The 19,426-nt window shown below is 32.5% G+C and overlaps 1 protein-coding gene across 1 annotated transcript; it reads right to left on the reverse strand.

The window, feature by feature from the left end:
- Nucleotides 1–1,369: 1,369 nt before the first annotated feature.
- LOC134711659 (uncharacterized) lies at nt 1,370–17,209 on the reverse strand. Its single transcript, XM_063572420.1, has 11 exons — nt 17,111–17,209; nt 11,900–12,224; nt 11,163–11,307; nt 10,372–10,491; nt 9,863–10,003; nt 6,626–8,462; nt 5,682–5,812; nt 5,063–5,324; nt 4,469–4,582; nt 3,214–3,314; nt 1,370–1,758 (listed from the first exon to the last, which is right to left on the reverse strand). Exons 2-11 carry the CDS (start codon nt 12,190–12,192, stop codon nt 1,528–1,530), a joined length of 3,375 nt encoding a protein of 1,124 aa, XP_063428490.1. The 5' UTR covers nt 12,193–12,224; nt 17,111–17,209; the 3' UTR covers nt 1,370–1,527.
- Between the last annotated feature and the right edge of the window lie 2,217 nt (nt 17,210–19,426).

Below are 19,426 nucleotides of genomic sequence, written 5' to 3' on the forward strand. Positions count from 1 at the left end.
TACACACACAAGACAGAAAGCATAATAAGAGTGTAATTTTTCTTTTCATATGTATCATCAACTATTAGAGAGGGTACCTATAATGTCTTCTGTAACTCCCACAGTTTTCTATTGACAACATTCAAAATTTACACAATGATTAGGTATGAAACATTTCTCTTAAATTTTCCCAATGTGAGGAATCATGCTTTTCATTTAATGTTCTGCTGAATATGCTCATTATATCATTTATAGCAGGCTTCAGTGATATAAATATTAAAATCATTCTTCAGTCCACAAATTTCTTAACTGCTGAGCTGCTGTATACATACATTTTGATTGGTTGCATCTATGACAATGAACAATTTTTTTCACTCTGTAATTTTCTTATTTTTATGGTGATTAAAGCAGTTTGGAGTTGTCAAATTATTTAATACTAGCATATTACTGTTGTATACTTATAGACTGGGTATGAGTGAAATAGTAAGTTTATTGTCCTGTAGGTGCAACCTTGAGGCGTAGAAAAGCAATCCAGTTGAGATGAACAATGATTATCTGTTTATTGCTATTTTACCTATGATAACGTTGTTAATCTCATGATAACAGGCACATGAGTACTTAGTTTCTAGCTCTGATGAGAAAGGAAATTATCAGTCAGCAAGATCAAAGGAAATTTTTATAAAATAGCGATATTACATTTTAACACCACAAAGAGGTCTTGAAATGGAGCAAAGCTTATACACAATTTCAAGATGGCCCCCACCACTAGTTTGAATTGGGTTTCACTAGCTATTGATTCCACAAAACCTGGTGTTGAAGAATGCAATATCAACAAATTACACTTAAAAGACATCAATCATATTCTGTTTTTTTTCACATGTATTCAAGTATTTATACATTCTTGTTCTTCAAATGTTTGGATTTGAGTGTTCCTGATCAGGATGAATGCAATTCCAGAAAAGCGCTTTAGGAAAAAGTTAACAAAATATTTTTTTTTTTTGGGAAGACCTTGGTTCATATCTTTAAATAATGACAAACTCAAATAATGAGGCTGTTGTGTCAGTGCATTACCAGTAAATACAGTGAAGGTTTAAGCAACAACACAAATATGACAGACAAAAGATAAACAAAATAAAATACTGAAATCTAAGACTAATGTCATTTTGATATTTATTTACATTTTAATTGATGAATGAAGTGATAATAGCATACCTTCTACTATATATACCAGAAATCACCCCTTTGTTTTACCCCTTAGTTTTGTTAACTCATTTTGCAATGCAAGCTGAAAAGAATGCCTACAAAACTGTGGACTACATCAACACAGTACATGATAAGAAAGGTTTTCATTAATTTTGCGTTGCTTATAATGAAAAAGAATAATGCAAAAGAAAGTTCATTACAATCTTTAATCATTAAGTTTCATGATATACTTGTAAAACTTATATATGTTCAAAAAAAATAATCAAATCTATTTTGAGCATGGATATCACAGACTTAGAGTTTCCAATATATAAATAAGACATCCGTAGTTCATTTATCAAAAATTTAACTGTTTTTGAAATGTGGAGGGAGGCAAATTTTGCCTTTTTGAGCATGTATCATCACAGGTTTAATAGCTTCACTAAAATAGTCCACAATATGCAGTGACCCTCGACAAACAGCCACAATCTCTGCTAAATGGTTGTCATCTACACAATCACAGTATTCCAACTCTAAGATCTGTAGATTTGCTGCATATGTCGTTGATCTATAGGGAACACAAAGTTCTTCATATTCCTTAAAAAATTTAAAAAAAACACAAATATACAGAAAGATACATGAAATTACCTTAAAAGGACTTTAAAGTCTTAATAGATATTTAAATTTCACACAAAAGAGTTTTTCTTTTATGTTTTGCCTGAAAAAAATGGAATGCAATTGTCACACAAAGAATTATTTTGTTAGATAATTATGAAGTTCACTGCCTATGTAAATACTGGCTTTTTGTAAAAATTTTGCTTTATATTAATTATACCCGAATGTAGGATATAATGTTTCGACATGTCTGTCCCTCAGTCTGTCAGTCCAGTTAATGTCATAGTAATTCCTCTGAATCCATAAAGCAGAATTTCCTGAAACTTTGGTGAAAGAGTGGACATACTATGAAGATGTGCATACAAAAAATATCTTGGAGTTATGTCCCTTTGAACTTAGAATTTTGGCCTAAATATACTATTGCAACTCCTGAAACCGTACAACAAAATTTCATGAAACATTGAACATAATAAGGACATACTATATAGATGAAGATATTGATAAGAAATTAAATCAGTTGACTTTTGTAAGAGTTATGAGTCTATGAATTTCTCTTGATGTTTTGTGGCCCTGTGACTATGTACACTGTAGGAGTGTGGTGGTATGTAAGCATGCTAACAAAGGTTATAATATTCTTGGTATGTAATCTTCATAACATTATGTTGCTTAATTTGATTATATTGTTGTCATTTTATGGTTTTATAACCCAGGAAATGCAAAAAATATTTGCGTAATAAATGTTTTGAGTCGTGCTCAATATTATTTGTCAACACTTTTCTTTAGGTATTGCTATATTCCAATGGTATATTACCTGATTATCAGAAATATCAACATACAGTGGGCTATATTTGCTAACATTCCCTTCATTCAAAGTTTGATAGGTAGTTGTCTCATTGGCAGTCATACCACACTTCCTTATTTTTATAAAATGATCAACTTAGAAATACAATGAATATAGTGCCTGGTCACGTCCACATGTATTTTTTGTCTATCTGATGAGTTAAGCCTTTTTCAACTGATTTTTATAGTTCGTTCTTATGTTGTACTGTTTTACCACTGTCCCAGGCTAGGGGGAGGGTTGGGATCTAACTAACATGTTTAACCCCGCCACATTATTTATGTATGTGTCTGTCCCAAGTCAGGAGCCTGTAATTGTGTGGTTGTCGTTTGTTTATGTGTTACATATTTGTTTTTCGTTCATATTTTTACATAATAAGGCCGTTAGTTTTCTCGTTTGATTTGTTTTACATTGTTTTATCAAGGCCTTTTATAGCTGACTATGCGGTATGGGCTTTGCTTATTGTTGAAGGCCGTACGGTGACCTATAGTTGTTAATGTTTGTGTCATTTTGGTCTTTTGTGGATAGTTGTCTCATTGGCAATCATACCACATCTTTTTTATACAGTGACAATTTTAATATTGCACGACAATGCATACTTCATCACTTGAGTAATGTTCATCTCCATTTTCAGTAATCATTTTTCTTTCTTGCAGTTTAAATCTCAATAGAGCTTGACATCTTCTGAACTTTTGTAAGTCTTGAATAGAAAAAAAATTGATGAAGATAAATACAATGACATCTTATCTAAATGGTTAAACAGGCTTCAAGAATTAACATTTTGATCTAGTATATCTGTTGAAAATAAAACCTGTTTGATTTTCTATGGAAGTAATGGTTAATTCTAAAATTTCTCAATCCACTAGCTAGACACTCATTGAGAAAGTCAATGTTAATGTATACTGAATACAAGTTACTCTACAACTGTCAAAACAAACTTTGGTCCATTCACTATGTGACTGAATGCTTTTTGAATGTTTCTGTGAAAGGAGTAGGTCCGGTAAGGGCCAATTTTGGCCTCAATTTTCAAGTTCATCTGACAAAATATTTTAGACACTTTTTAAACACTTAAGTGTCTATTTCAATTCATTTAATTAGTTTTTGTGAAAGATTTTAACTGATTAAGTCATTAAAAACGCTCCGATTCAAGCTTAAATATATGAAAAATCTATCAAATTTGCCAAAAATCATCACTTTTAAGATGTTTTTTGTTAAATATGAAAGTGGCCGCATCCGTGTTCATCCTCAACCTTTATTTATATTATGTATTATTGTCAAATACAACTTGCATTTCAATATTATGAATGAACACGAATGCGGCCACTTTCATTTTAGACAGAAACAGTCTAAAATTTAACTAAAATGCTAATTTTGTGAAGATTTCAGTAATTTAGCATGACTTTATGATGCTAGTAGCCGATATATGTGCCTTGTATTGTCAAAAACAGCCCATATTTATGTAGCAGAATCCTTCTACAATCCAATAAATTTCTCTATGATTACATTATCACAATTTTGTAAAACTGCTATATTTTGGGGCAAAAAAGGGGTCTTACTGAACCTACTCCTTTATTTTGTAGATTCAAGCTTTAGAGCTTGACATATTGTAAAGACAAATGGTCTGTTGTTGGAAGATTTTACAATGCCTTCTTGATGTCATTTGGTTATTTTTGTTGTTGGGTAATTGTCTCATTGACATATATCTATAAGCATAACTTTAATTCATATCAGATTGGTTCTATAGTATACAAGGTAAAATGTAAAATTCAAAGTTTTGACAACTTTGTTTCAAAGATCTCAGATGTACGTGATATACCACTCTCTTACATAAATATATTAAAATTTATGCAATACCTGATATAATGGGTAAATATGGTGCTGATGTCAGAAACTTTATCCCAGACAGCACAGCTTTCTTTAAGTAGATACAGGATCTCAGCAGAGCTTTAACACTGACATCTGACAAACCTGGAATATATAATATGTAAAATAACTAGTACATGAATGAAATTTATGCTTGTGAAAGTGAAGTTTCATATTTAAAAACTAACAAGTAAGTTATTTATGTACAGTTAAAACTAAAAAGCAAACAATACAAATACAAAGAAATATGAAAAAAAAATAAAATAGTCCTTTCCTCTTGGTTTCCCTCACAAATTCAAATTTAAATACTCATGAACTTTCCAAAGCTTATTATATCAATCATAAAGTTAGCTTTTAACACAAAGGGCTAACAATGCAATTTTCCATACAATTAATATTTCCAAGGGGAATAACTCTTATTATAATAGACAGACACTAATTTTCAAACTTGTAAGAGACATTGTTAATTAATAGTTTAAAAAAGATTTATTATAGTACTTCCAACTTAATTAGTTATATGGCATTTTTTTTTTTATCTTAGTGACTTATTCTAAAGCTTTTCTCCTTTTTTACATCAATTAATACCTGAATTCCAGCTTGCATCGATTTCCTGAAGAAGAGGTAAATTTTCAGCCAGATAAACGACAGATGCATCAGTTATACTATCTACACTACAGATATTTAGATTTTGTAGCTGTTTAAAGTTTTCTGCCATCAAGGCCAAGGTCATGGTTGAAGCAGGACAATGTCTGAAAGACAACTTCTTCAGAGGACTCGGCTTTCTACATAATGCGTTCAGTCCTTGGACTGTTACCTCATCACACCAAGATAAATCTAATTCCTCAAACTAAAACATAAAGACAATATCAGATCAATACATGAATACATATTTATTTCCAAAGTTTCAAATGCATTATTTAGTCTATCAAATTTGTGAATGTGCAAAAACATAGGTGACACATGTTTGTACATAACAAGCCAGTTTGTGTAATGATCACCACCATCCTGTTTACATTGGTTACCAAAAGTAGTTCGTCTATAGAAAAATAAATAATGTCAAGAGCCACTACCAGAAGCCCTTTCATTGCCTTTAGATCATAATAAAAAAGTATTTCGGAAAATAATACAATCATATAAGAATTATCAATGGTAAAGGGAGATAACAATTAACTTTATTGCATATTTTATATATTATAAGATTTACCTTATCCATTTTCCTGGCAGCTAATCTAAATAATGTACCATCTGAAATGTCAGATTCTGCCAAGTATAGATATTGTAGTTCTGGACCTAGCAGGAATGGTCTGAGGAACAGGTCTTTTATAAAATGAATCCCTAAAATTGTATTGTAGCATTAATAAATAAAATGAAGTACAGTTTGAAAAAACCTGTCCCTATATATATAGATTCTACCACTGCATCGAGTGTAATACAATATTTATCCACTCGAGACAGGTAAATTTTCAAATTTAAAGTCCGAGCCGTCTCGGCGAGGAATTTAAAATTGATAATTTAACTGTCGAGAGATGATAAATATCTTATAACATGAGATTTGGTGGTGGAATCTGTTTCTCTAATGATTTTCTAACATTATGCAGGCAAACTAATTCCTTCTTTTCAAATTATCTGCAAAAAGATGTGTTCTTTCTATGTGACGTTGTCAGGCATGGTCGCCTTTTTTCATGCCGTCACAATAGGAAATTCAGAGGAAAGCAAGAAAATTCCACGTCACAATCGGATTTTAACCAATGAAGTACTGAGATCAAACAAACCACACGTTGATTAATTTTGTTTTATACAATGGGTGCAGAAAGGGATAAATTGACAAAGAATTAGAGAAATATATATATATATTGTTCAATATAAAAATATAGACTTATTTACAATGAACAACCAAAAGCCTACCCTTTTGATCATGATCCTCAAGCAAAAATTGGAAATTAGTCCACACTGTTATGAAAAATTTATTCTATTAGTTTTTACATGTGAAATGTGATTCATCAACTATTATTCATGTAGAACATATTTATAGGATGAAAATTATATAAACAGGTTGATTTTTCATGATTATAAGGCATCCCTAATTACACTTTGTTATTTTTAGTGAAATATACACAAACAATTGTTTTAAAAGATATATTCAATTACCATTAAAGTCAACTTTCTTCAGCTTCTGACATGTCTGCCCAATATGAGAGATACCATAAGTCACAGATTCACAATCAGTTAGACTAATCTCCTTCAGGTCTTTTAGAAATGGAGTCAAGTCCTTAACCATTTCATCTGTCAGTCCAGCCCAGGACATTCCAAACTTCTGTAAGTTTGGAGAGCATTGTAAAAATTCTTTTAAACAGTCAAATCCAACTGATTCATAGACTGACGTGAACTTGTTGGTAACATCCACGGAAACTAGTTGTGGCTGGTATGTCTGTTTTATTATCTCTCTATTGACTTTTGGTGTATTGGATTGATCTGTCTGATTCTCCTCTGAATTCCTGCTGTCTTCCTCCACATCTCCATTTTCTTTGAATTTCAGATTGTCATCTAAAAGTTTTTTGTCCTTGTCATCAACATTTTTATTTTGTTTGAAATTCAGATTGTCATCTGATAGTTTGATGCCTTTGTCATCAATATTTTCTTCTTCTTTCATTTTGGCATTTTCATCAGATGGTTTGCTGCCTTTGTCATCAATATTTTGTAAACACATGTCATTTCCATCATGAACATCTATATCACAGCTTTTGAGAGCACAGTCATTGTTTAATGTTAAATTTTCTACACAACCACTAAATGGTATAGCTTGAATGTCTACCCTTAATTTTCCTTTTGCATGATTACATATTTGTCCTTCACTATTTTCATCTACCGTACAATTTTTATGATCACTTATGGTTCCCTCACTTTCACTTATTGCTAAATGTCCATTGCAGTGTACAGAACTGCTATCACAGGCATGTCTTAATTGTTCACATTTTTGGCATGTAAAATCTTTTCTGGTACCATACTTTGCATTATTGTGTTCACTTAATTGAAAGATAGTTTCATTTGATTTGAGATCAGAATCAGAAATGTGAATGCTGTCTGTTTTATTGCTTAACATATCAATACATGTATTTTCTGGAATTGTTTTGCTTTGATCAAAATTTATAGATGTAGCACCAAGATCTTCTGAACCTGTTTTCATAAACATATTTGAATTTGACACACACACATCATCTGTTTGACATTGGAAGTTAGCACCATCATGAATTCCAATTCCACAACAACCATGGCAACAAGTATCTACATTGTTTACTGATTCATTTATAAAACATATATCTATAACTGTGGTTTTACTAAAATTTGTTGCATCAGACTCAAGATCCTCAGGAGCTTCAACAAAATCTATTTCAACATTATCAGGGTGAACACAATCTGATGCTTCAGAAAATTCTAATTGGTTCATTAAATCTTTGGCACTGCTGTCAGTTGATTCTTGATTTGAAAAACATGTTTCTTTAATATTTTGTATATTAGAGTCAAAAAAGTCCTGAGCTTCAGAAGAAGTTGAAGAATTTACTACTGTTTTATAAAGGTCATTCGAAGTATTCTCAGGATTTTGATAATCAGCAGATCTATGATTATCCAATGAGTATGTTTTTATTCCTGCTAAACCTATTGATTCATATTCTCTAGTTGACAATATAACTTCTTCATCTAAATCAGTTCTTGCATTATTTTCCGGTAATTGCAAGTCACTTCTTATATCAACAGCTCCATCTACTGCTGAAGCATCTTTGCCTCCATTTGTCACATGATCAGTTTCTTTCTTTTCCTGTTGTTGATCTACCTTTTCTAATGTAGTTTTGAATTCCAGTAAACATTTATATAGTTCATCATTCTTTGGATCCTTTGGACCTTCAGCTTTGTTGTAGAATGACAAAACAAGTTCTATCATGGCAGGTAATGAATACCCTGCCAAACTCAATATAGCTATCAGGTTAATCTGTAAGTAAATAAAATATACATACTGAATCAGTACTACTGAGGATTATGAATATGAATTAGGTAATTATTCTCACATATATCTTAGATATACATGATATAGGTCAACAATGAATTTGAGTGTTCATCAGAATAAGAATTCCAAAAAGATTTAAATACAGAAGGGTTTAAAACCAAGAAAAAGAGTTGTCTACAAATTTTGTTTTCCCTCAATCATGTCAATCTATGAAAATTGATTACCATAACAATAAAAGAAACCAGTATAAACATTTAAAGTCAGTTACATTGGTTTTTTTTTAATAATTATAAACAAGAGTGAAGCAACACCTGGTAAAACTTTAATTTGATAGAATGAAGCAGATACTCCTTTTACCACTGGTACATGTATGCAGGGTCCATACAATAACACACATAAAATGTAGATATTCCAATGACAACAAAACTTTTATGATTGCTGTAGTACTTTGCCTTGTTTTGGCGCAATCACCATCAGGATAAAAGTAATAGAAAGAAATCTGTCGTTGTTTTAAAATAATAGATATCCTTAACTCAAATAAATTCCTGATGTTTTTCTTTTCTGTTTTTAATTTGTTTGTTATGGAAGGCTGTAAAGTGTCCAACTGATGTGTAGAAATTCCAAATTATCTCCCTTTCAATTTCGGTGGATCATCTCACTGGCAATTACTGTTTGGATTGATACTTTTTTGGCTTGTCGGTGAAAAGGGGCTTGTCAGTGAATTCAAAGTATAAACTATTCATTTGGGCGATAAATTTTCTCAATGAAGTATGAGATTGTACAACAAAGTGGTTATTTTTTGTGGATTTTACTCAATTTTTAAATATGTCATAATCAACCTCTGAATGAAAATTTCCATGTTTACAGAATACTACATTGTTATTGTGTGTTCATTGATTTTTGTTTTGATCTAAATTAATGCTTTAGAGCAAGTAACATTTGATTTCTTTTTCTTATTATGAAAAACATATTTTGTATGATTGATTGATTGTTGGTGTTTTAAAGCCACTTTTTAAGTGCCACTTTTAGGCTATTTTGTGGCTGCCAGTTTTTATTGGTGGAGGAAGCTGGAGTGCCTGGAGAATACCACTGACCTTTGATATGAAAGCTGACAATCTTACACATTTTACATACTGTAAATTCAGAAATTAATGCGAGGTTTTTTTATTGCTAAAAATGTGACAGACTTGTAAACGCAATAATTTAAATTCACATTTTGAATCACTTTATATGAATTAAACAGGATTTTTCTCAAATTTCATAAAAATCAAAATCGCATTTAAGTCTATAAGGACTAAATCACAATAATAAATGCACGCAATAATTTTTGAATTTACAGTATATAATGTAATTTGAGATGTTTATGGAGTTCATTTTGTACATACAGATGTCCATGATAAGTTGACATTCTTTAGAGTAGGTCCAGTAAGTGATGTCAGATGTCGGACTGCTGTAGCTGTAATTCCTCGACAACCAGACACATCAACGCTTATCAATGAACACTCATAATGATGGCTTGTATCATGCTGTAAATGAATTAACAATTAATCGTTTAGTTATTTAAAATCTTGTCATACAAATTAAATTCCTTCGCAAAAATTTAGTCATAAGTTTTGCAATATAAGACAGGTTTTTAAGGATTCAGTTGACCCAAAATTTCATATTTATAGCCATAGCAAACATATTACTACTTCAAACAGTACACTAACTAATTGTTATTAGACCTATAAAAAAAAAACAATTGAGAAAGAGGAATAGTAATTCAAAAACTTAAAGTGTAACAACCTAAACAAATTACTACTTCAGCTTTGTTTATACAAAATAATTTAGATTTATAGAATCTATTTTGAAAAAAAAATCCTTGCTATTTTTATTTTAACTTAAAGTATCTTACTGATGGTGTGAACTCTCGTTCTTTCTGGAGCTCCTCATTTAGAAGGAATACGGTTTCTGTTAGGCTGTCACAACTAGAAACATTCAAATGTTGTAATGTTGGTATATGTCGTAGAGCACTCTGAAAAAAAGGAAAAGAAAAACATATATCACTTGATCTAATATAATCACTGTCATATTAAGGTTGACAATCAATTTATTTACAAAACCTTTTTTCTAATACCAAAATCAACTCAACTGTATATTATCACACGAAAAATTAACAGATTCACTTCTAGTTACTTTGTTTCCATCTCTTAAAATATTATATAAGGTGTTTTATCATTCTAATATGACGAAAAGCTTTGAGTAAACACATGTGGTAAAATATGAATATATTGTATGTCAGCTGATTTGGAAAGTCATGACTTGTTTGGGCTATTGCGTGTGATAAAATATTTAAGGGCCAATCTGTGGTCAAATCAAGATAATTTCAAGCCCCCATCGATTATTCTTTAATGATTAGCATTTATAAAAGAGTTGTATCATATTCATTAAAGAGAGCATATAATTTTGGTATAAGTGTATATATTTTTGCTTAGACAGTTTGTACACACAACTGCAAAATGCTGCACTGCTTTTGGCTGTGATCTAGAGTCTAAATGATTATGCTTGCAATATATAGTTTTTAAATGTAAAAAAAAAAAAAAATCCCTACCTACCTACCCAACTGCTGATGGTGTGAGTCGGCAATGCCAAACAAACAATTTTTTAAGGGTGGCCTTATACCTAATTTTCATGGTTCTAACTTACTTTAACAACTTGGTCTGACACATTATGACAAGATTCTAAACATAGAGCTGTAATACTAACTCCCAATCTCCTCCATAACACAAACTGTCCAGGGGACATCAACTGATCACATTCCTTTAAAGAAATCTTCTGTAAATGCGGACATCTGTAAAAGAATATTACAAAATAAAAAACAATATAATATCTAGAAACTAAAAGATGATAAAAAATGTATAAAATCCAGCTGCAGTTATTTAAAAGATGCCAAAATTACTTTTAAAAGATAACCAAAAACTTATAAACAACCATCTGCAGATGATCTAAGAAATAACCATATCACATTTTTCTGTGTTTTTTTTTTTTAGATCTTATGCAGAATGTTAGTCATAAGAATACTACAATGTATCATGACTACATGTATATATAACACAAGCAAATTACTTTAGAATGATGTAATTTAGTAGATATCATATTGTGCGTTTCTGATTTCCATAATTTCTTCAGAAGTAAAAAACTAGTTTTAGAAGATCATCCCCACCAAAATAAGAATTAAGTAAAGAATATTTCACATAATAATAACAATTCATACTTTTTTTTTATTATTCATGACACAAAAATCAAATTGTCTTCAAAGTCTAAATAAATCAAATCCAAAAAAAGACCAGAACAAGTTATGGACCTAAAGTCTAAGGAATTGTGACCTATGCATAAAGATACATTATCAAATAAATGATTATAAATTGTGTCACTTCACTCACTTTTTTATGACTTCAGTCAATCCAAAGAAGGTCAACTGTGGCAAGCATTTATCTACTTTAAGCTCCCTCAAATGACATGGCACAACAGCTTTCAGTATTCTATCAGTTACTTTTTCTGAATAAAACTGCAACAAGATAATCAACAAATCCTCTGCAACAGCAGAAAATACTCCATCTTCTAACAGTGTCAACAGATATTCTGTAAATTTAGGGTTTGTTTCTTCTACAAAATCTAGTAACACATGACTACTTGCTAAAGTTGAAACGCTTTTCAGGGATGGCACCATTGCCATCTTAAATGTCTTTCAAGCAGTTGTTCTTTAACCTAAAAGAATATAAGAAGTTAAAATTTATATCGCAATCTGAATTTTTAATAAGATTTTCATTTAAAATTTGAAGTTGTATTTTCAACATTATAATTTTATGCAGTGAACAAGAATATATATGCAAAATGTTTTTTTTTTATAGATTATAACCGTTATTTAAGAATTAAATGCTTCTTGTTGTAACATTATTGGGGTGTAAAAGAGTTGACCGAAGTACATTTTCCGCGCTTCATTCACGGTCAACACCTTTACAACCCTATGAAGTTGAAAAAAAGAAACTTTCAATACTTATAAAATTTTACACATTTTGGGATCATGAAAAAATGATTTTATCAAAGTTTTATTTAATTTACATGTATCTATTAATGACACACATTTTGGTGAAATATATAGGTATGTTCAAGACAAGATTTTTTTTTAAATTTATCATTCTGTTTCAAGATTCACAGGTACACAATGTATACATGTAATTCTTAATAAATTATTCCTATATTCATGATGATGAGATTTGGTTCATATCCGGTAGTTTGTTCCAGTCGGTAATAGTTCTTTTTAAACTGGAAAGTCTTTGATAAACCCAGGATAGGCAGAAAAGGTGGAGGAGTAGCAATATGTGTGAGGGAAAACAATGGAAAATTTGTTGCTATTGAAACAGACATCTATAACAGCTTGGAATATGAATCAGTAGCAGTAAATATTACAACTGACAAAGGCATAAAGTTTGCACTGCTGTGCCCATACATACCACCAGAAAGATCTGACCAAATAGAAAAACTGTGTTCTAAACTCGAAGACGTAAAAAGCAATATTCCCTTGATTATTGCAGGAGACTTAAACGCCAAAAGTCAAGAATGGAGAAACATCAAAACTAACAAAGCTGGTGAACTAAAAGAGAACATGCTAACCAAACAAGACATGATCTGCATAAACGATGGCCAGCCAACACGAAGGAATTCAGACTCTGTTATAGATCTTATGCTGATGAACTCCAATTTCCAACATAATATGATAAGTTGCGACACTCTTTCACACGAGACCATCAGATCTGACCATATCAGTATCCTTACTAATCTACGTGTTTGCTCTGAAGATAATTGGGGAACACCAAAGAAAATATGGCAACTTAACAAGGTAGATTGGGAAGAGTGGAAACGTGTCACAGAAGAAAGGTTTGGTGAATGGTTGGAAAACAGGCCAGCAAATAACAACTCAGTTGACCATATTTACCAGTCATTTGCTGACATCATAAATGCAACACAAAAAGAAATGATCCCATATAAAGAAATTAAACCAAGAAAACACCAAAAGCCATGCTGGTGGAGTAGCTCAGTAACATCTGCCAAAAAACACCTAAATCACTGCCAGAAACAATACAGAATGAGGAACATTCCACAAAACAAACAAAGACTCATCATTGCAGAAGACAACTTTGACAAGGCAAAGGAAGATGCACAAGAAGAATGGAGTAATAACCTCGTAAACCAACTAAATCAGGCTAAAAACTCAAAAGACTTCTGGAACACGTACAAAAAGATGTCCAGGAAAACAGAAGATAACTCAGTACTCCCATTAATTGTTGAAAATAAAGATCCAATATTTGACAACAAAAGTAAAGTTGAACTTCTACAAAAAAATTTCTTTGGAGGTAGCCACCTAAAGGATGAGTCATTTGATAAAGAATTTTATGATAGTATCAACAAAGAATACAAAGAACTAAATAACATGTATCAGGCAGCAAATGAAACAGATCAACATAGAGAAGGCTTTGATAGAGAAATAGACAAAGACGAGGTAGAAGCAGCTATATACCGCCTTCGCACGGGGACTGCCCCAGGACCAGATCAGCAGTTTGCTGAATTCTATAAGCATGCAGGTGACAAATTTACAGAAGCCTTAGTAACAATGATGAACATCATATGGCAAAAAGGGGAATTACCAACAGAATGGAAAATGGCAGATGTAAAATTTCTAAGAAAACCAGGAAAAACCAGCTATTACTCATCCTCTTCTTACAGACCAATCAGCCTAACTTGCATTATATGCAAACTAATGGAGAGAGTCATCCTAGAACGCATTGTGGCATATATTGAGGGTCACAGATTGATTGATTTAACTCAAGAAGGGTTCAGAAAGAATCACTCAACCACCAATGCTCTACTTCGGTTAGTCCAAACAATAGCTGATGGTTTCAATGAGGATGAATCAACTCTTGCATGGCTAGTGGACCTTGAAAAGGCATATGACTCAATATGGCGTGAGGGGTTAATGATCAAGCTGCATAAACTTGGGATAAAGGGAAAAACCTGGTTATGGATAAACAGCTTTCTCACAAATCGAACAGCCAGATGTATGCTGAATAACTTCTTTGGAGAACAATTTGATACCAAAATCGGCTTGCCACAAGGGTCAGTACTTTCACCCACCTTGTTTAACATATTCATAGCTGATATAATGGATAACACAAAAGGAGAAAATTGCAAGTTTGCAGATGATGGCACTTTATGGCATAAGGGGAAAGACATAAAGGAAATGAAAGAAAGAACTTCAGAGGATGTCAAAACTATTTTAAAATGGACAGAAAAATGGAGAATTAATGTAAACCTGGAAAAGCGTGAAGTATGCCTATTCTCAAAAGGCAACACAGATGCAGAGCAGAAAACATTAAAAGTCAACTCCTTCTCCTATAGATATAGTCCAACACCGAAGCTACTTGGAGTAACTCTAGACGAGAAGCTTAAATTTGACACCCACATCAATCTGATGCAGAAGAGGGCAAATAATGCAATATATGTAATTAGAGATATTAAGGGCATGGGAGGAATATCAAGATCAAAACTACTCCAAATATACAACAGCATGGTTAGATCTACATGTATCATGGAGTATGCATGCCCAGTCTGGCAAATAACATCTGCAGAGAATATGAAGAAATTAGAAGCTGTACAAAGAAAAGGCTTGTCAATATGCCTAGGACTACCAGGAACATCAGGTAGAGAGGCAATGGAAGTTGAAGCCAACATACAACCCATAGACCTCAGAATAGAGGAAATATCAGTACGTGAACTGGCAAAAATACAATCAAAGAACATAGCAGAACCAATTAAACAACAACTAGAACAGTATTTAACAAACAACGCAATCTATGAACAACAGGATTCTCCATTTGGTAAAGCTATAAACCAATCCATAGACATGTTCAAAGCCACAAAAGTTGACATCAAACTTATAGAACCAGAATTCACATACAAAGCTGGTGTAGATGTCATGCTAAGGAGATCACCAAGTTATTGGAGTCGTCTAGGTAGCTCAAAGAACAGAACAGCCGAACAAACTGTTGAAAGTAAACAGGTTGTAAAGGACCTATTAGGAGACAGCACAGACTCAACAGTAGTGGCATTCACTGATGGTTCATGTCAAGGTAACCCGGGACCATGTGGGGCAGGAGCAGTAGTATATTCTGGAAATAGCCAAGGCATAAGTCTAAAGAGGCCAGTAGCTAATAGAGGATCGATACTTCTTGCTGAACTAGTAGCCATACTAATGGTCCTGGAGCACTGTATAACGACTATAAAGGACCAGTTTTCTGAGCTTAAAATACTGTCAGATAGCCAGACTGCTGTAGGCATCTTGACTCTGAACTGGAAATCTTCTAACTACATCGACACAATTACTGATATCAAAGAATGCATGGGAACGCTCTCAAGACACGGCATACTAACAACCCTATCTTGGATCCCAGGCCATGCTAATATAGCCGGGAACGAGATAGCGGACCAGTTGGCAAAAGACGCTGCAAAAGAGGCCTCATCACTAAATGATCAGTATAATGTCATAACCATGTCAGATGTAAGATGTGCAGTCAAGATGTCTACAAAACTCAAATGGCAAAGCAGATGGACAATTAGTGAAACTGGAAGACAGCTTTTCAACCTAATTCCTATCGTTGGTAAGGACGCACAACTAGACAAGCCTAACAACCAAATAGGAAGAATATTGTCAGAAATAAGAACGGGCTACAGCAGACTTAACAAATACAGAAACCAAATCGGTCAATCCCTCACGCCATATTGTGAATGCGGAGAAGAAGAAACATCAGAACACTTCCTGCTATACTGCCCAAGATACCAACAAGAAAGAGAGGACATGCGAAGACAAATGGAACTACTTAACATCGATCCAACAAATATACAGTCAATACTAGCACCACCAAAAAGAGAAACCTACGAAGCAACATCGCAAATTGTAGGGGAATATATTACAAAATCAGGGAGATTCCAAGAACTTGCAATCCCTGATTCCCGATCCTGCGCCTAAACAAGTATACCAAAGTACCGCGAGATATTACCTCGAGCAACGGTGTACCATAAGAGGAGGAAGATAGCACACAGAGAACAGTAGTGTCAATTATTGACCTTAGGATCAGGATCAGGTTCTTGGAAAATATGATTCTTTTCTGTACTGTGTTTTGCAGGATGGAATTTGGAAGCTGTTCGAATTAGAATGTCTTGTTTGTCTTTTTTGAGGAATTAATTTATTATTTTTAGGAATTGCAACCTTTTCGTGTTCAATTTTGTCTGTTTATCTACTGACTCTACTGTATGTTAGCTCTATCCATTCCTTTTAATATTTACATCTCATATCATTCATACTTACAATTTATATATTATAAACTATATTTAAGACTTTCTATCTACTTACAAATAAACAGATATATGTTAAGTCAACCGAGTGTACCTGGTCTCTTCTACCATATCTACAACTACATTTGTAGTTTTGAACCACTACAGCACAAATTAAATTACATGGTAGCTTTCTAAGCTTATAAGTACGTGGAAGATTGCCTTGTATAATATAAATATATCTATCTAAAATGTAATTTTCTTACCAATTTGTACGTAATCAAAGTACGCAACAATATTCAATGATAAGGGAGGGGGGCCAAAATCTCCAATGTAAACAACACGAAAGGACAGGAAGAACCCAGAAGAGAGCCGAAAGAAGCTGCAACTAATTACCGTAGAATAGTAAAAAATAAGAGAGTACCAGGATGTACGATAAATCAAATAATATGACCAGAAACATATAATATATTATAGTTCTCGATCTATATAACAAAATCAAATAAACGAATAGTTTTATCAAAATTAAATTGAATTGAATTATATAAATAATACATGAATATAGAAAGGAATAAATATTTCTAAAATTTTGGAATCTCAAAATGTACTACGTTCCGGCGCTTTTGGGCAGAGACATATATATGTGTATATATGTCTCTGTTTTGGCTGATTGATTTGTATAGTATTTCTCACTACAATTGTCCAAATATTAATTTTGCTTTCATTATGAATAAATCAAGAGAGAAACTCGTATCAAAGAAAAATCTCTGAGCATGTAAATATCATAAATAGTTTCTGTGATACAGCATGACATGTGAAAACCGCCTTTTTTTTTTTAACAAAAACTCAATAACTCTAATATAAAATTTTAAATCAGCACTAAAAATTATACAGATCTTTAAAAGATTAATATAACTATAAAGAAGAAAGAAAAGTTTTAAGCAATAATCATATTGTTTTTAGATACGGCGGGACATGTGACCCCCCCCCCCCTTTCTTCTTTTTTTTTTTTTTATAAATATCACTAAAATAAAATTTCGAATCAAAACCAGAAAGTAAACAGATTTTTAGATTAATATCAAAAGTGTGTTAAGTTTTAAGCAATAATTATATATCGTTTTTGAGATACAGCGCGACATGTAACCTCTCCCCCTTTTTTGGCAAAATACTCAAATACTCAAAATTAAAATTACTATTCATCAACAAAAAGTATACATATCTTAAGATTAATATAACGAAGAGGTGTGTAAGTTTTGAGCATAAATCATAAATCGTTTTTGAGATACAGCGCGACATGTAAAAAAAACTCTCCCTTTTTTACAAAATACTCAATATTAAACAAAACAAAATTTTGAATCATCACCAAAAAGTATACAGATTTTGAGATTAACTAAGAAGTGTGTAAAGTTTTTAGCAATAATCATAAATCGTTTTTGAGATATGGCGCGACACAACTATAGGTCACCTTACGGCTTTCAACAATGAGCAAAGCCCATATACCGCATAGTCAGCTATAAAAGGTCCCGATAAGACAATGTAAAACAATTCAACCGAGAAAACTAACGGCCTTATTTATGTAAAAAAAAAATGAACGAAAAACAAATATGTAACACACAAACAAACGACAACCACTGAATAACAGGCTCCTGACGTGGCCGGGTACTTATACATCCCGACACAAAACGACACAATTACCAGATCTGAGAGTACTCGCAGATATCTGAAAGCTAGTTCAAAGCCACTACCACTAACAATTAATAAAAAAAAATTATGTATCTAAGACTAAACAGTCAATCCGTACACATCCACTCCAATGGATTTAGTATGGCTGATCATTTAGTCTGTTTAGTTTTTCTCTATCTTCTTTAATTTTCGCATAAAACACAAAAGATGGAGACATCCTAAATAAGGGGCTGGGCAATCAATCCTACAGAGTGACAGCCTATACTACCTATATAAGCGAAATTTAAATTGTAAGTAATTATTGCCTTGCTAGTCATTTTTGTGGCCATGCCGATATTTAGCTAGTTTTGAAATGCCACCACATGACAACATGTTAAGTCAATGTTCAAATTCACACGAGTAAACACACATCCTGTTTTATGTACAAAACACCAAACGACAATTGAATATGATACACAGCAATAAATCAAATGAATGACTGGTTCCTTGTTTATCTTTCAAGCCTTCAGAATGTTCAATTTCTTGTCCTTTTATGAATACACATCAAAAGAGCAGGCCTTTTACAGCTGACTATGCGGTATGGCCGTATGGGCTTTGTTCATTGTTGAAGGCCGTACGGTGACCTATAGTTGTTTAAAATTTCTGTGTCATTTTCATGTGTCTCTTGTGGAAATTTTTCTCATTGGCAATCATACCACATCTTCTTTTTCCTATTTATACTGTTCAATTTAGCAATGGTGAAAAACTTCAGGATGCATTTTATTACACGTTCGCCGATATCGACTGCTCATTTACTTTTTTTATTGGTCATACCATCTTTTAGACACTATATCTGTACCAATGCATTGGATATCAAGATACGCCTCCCAACTTTGACAAACAATATGTAAGAAATAGTG

Source organism: Mytilus trossulus, chromosome 3 (assembly GCF_036588685.1).
Source record: "Mytilus trossulus isolate FHL-02 chromosome 3, PNRI_Mtr1.1.1.hap1, whole genome shotgun sequence".
Taxonomy (NCBI): Eukaryota; Metazoa; Mollusca; class Bivalvia; order Mytilida; family Mytilidae; genus Mytilus; species Mytilus trossulus.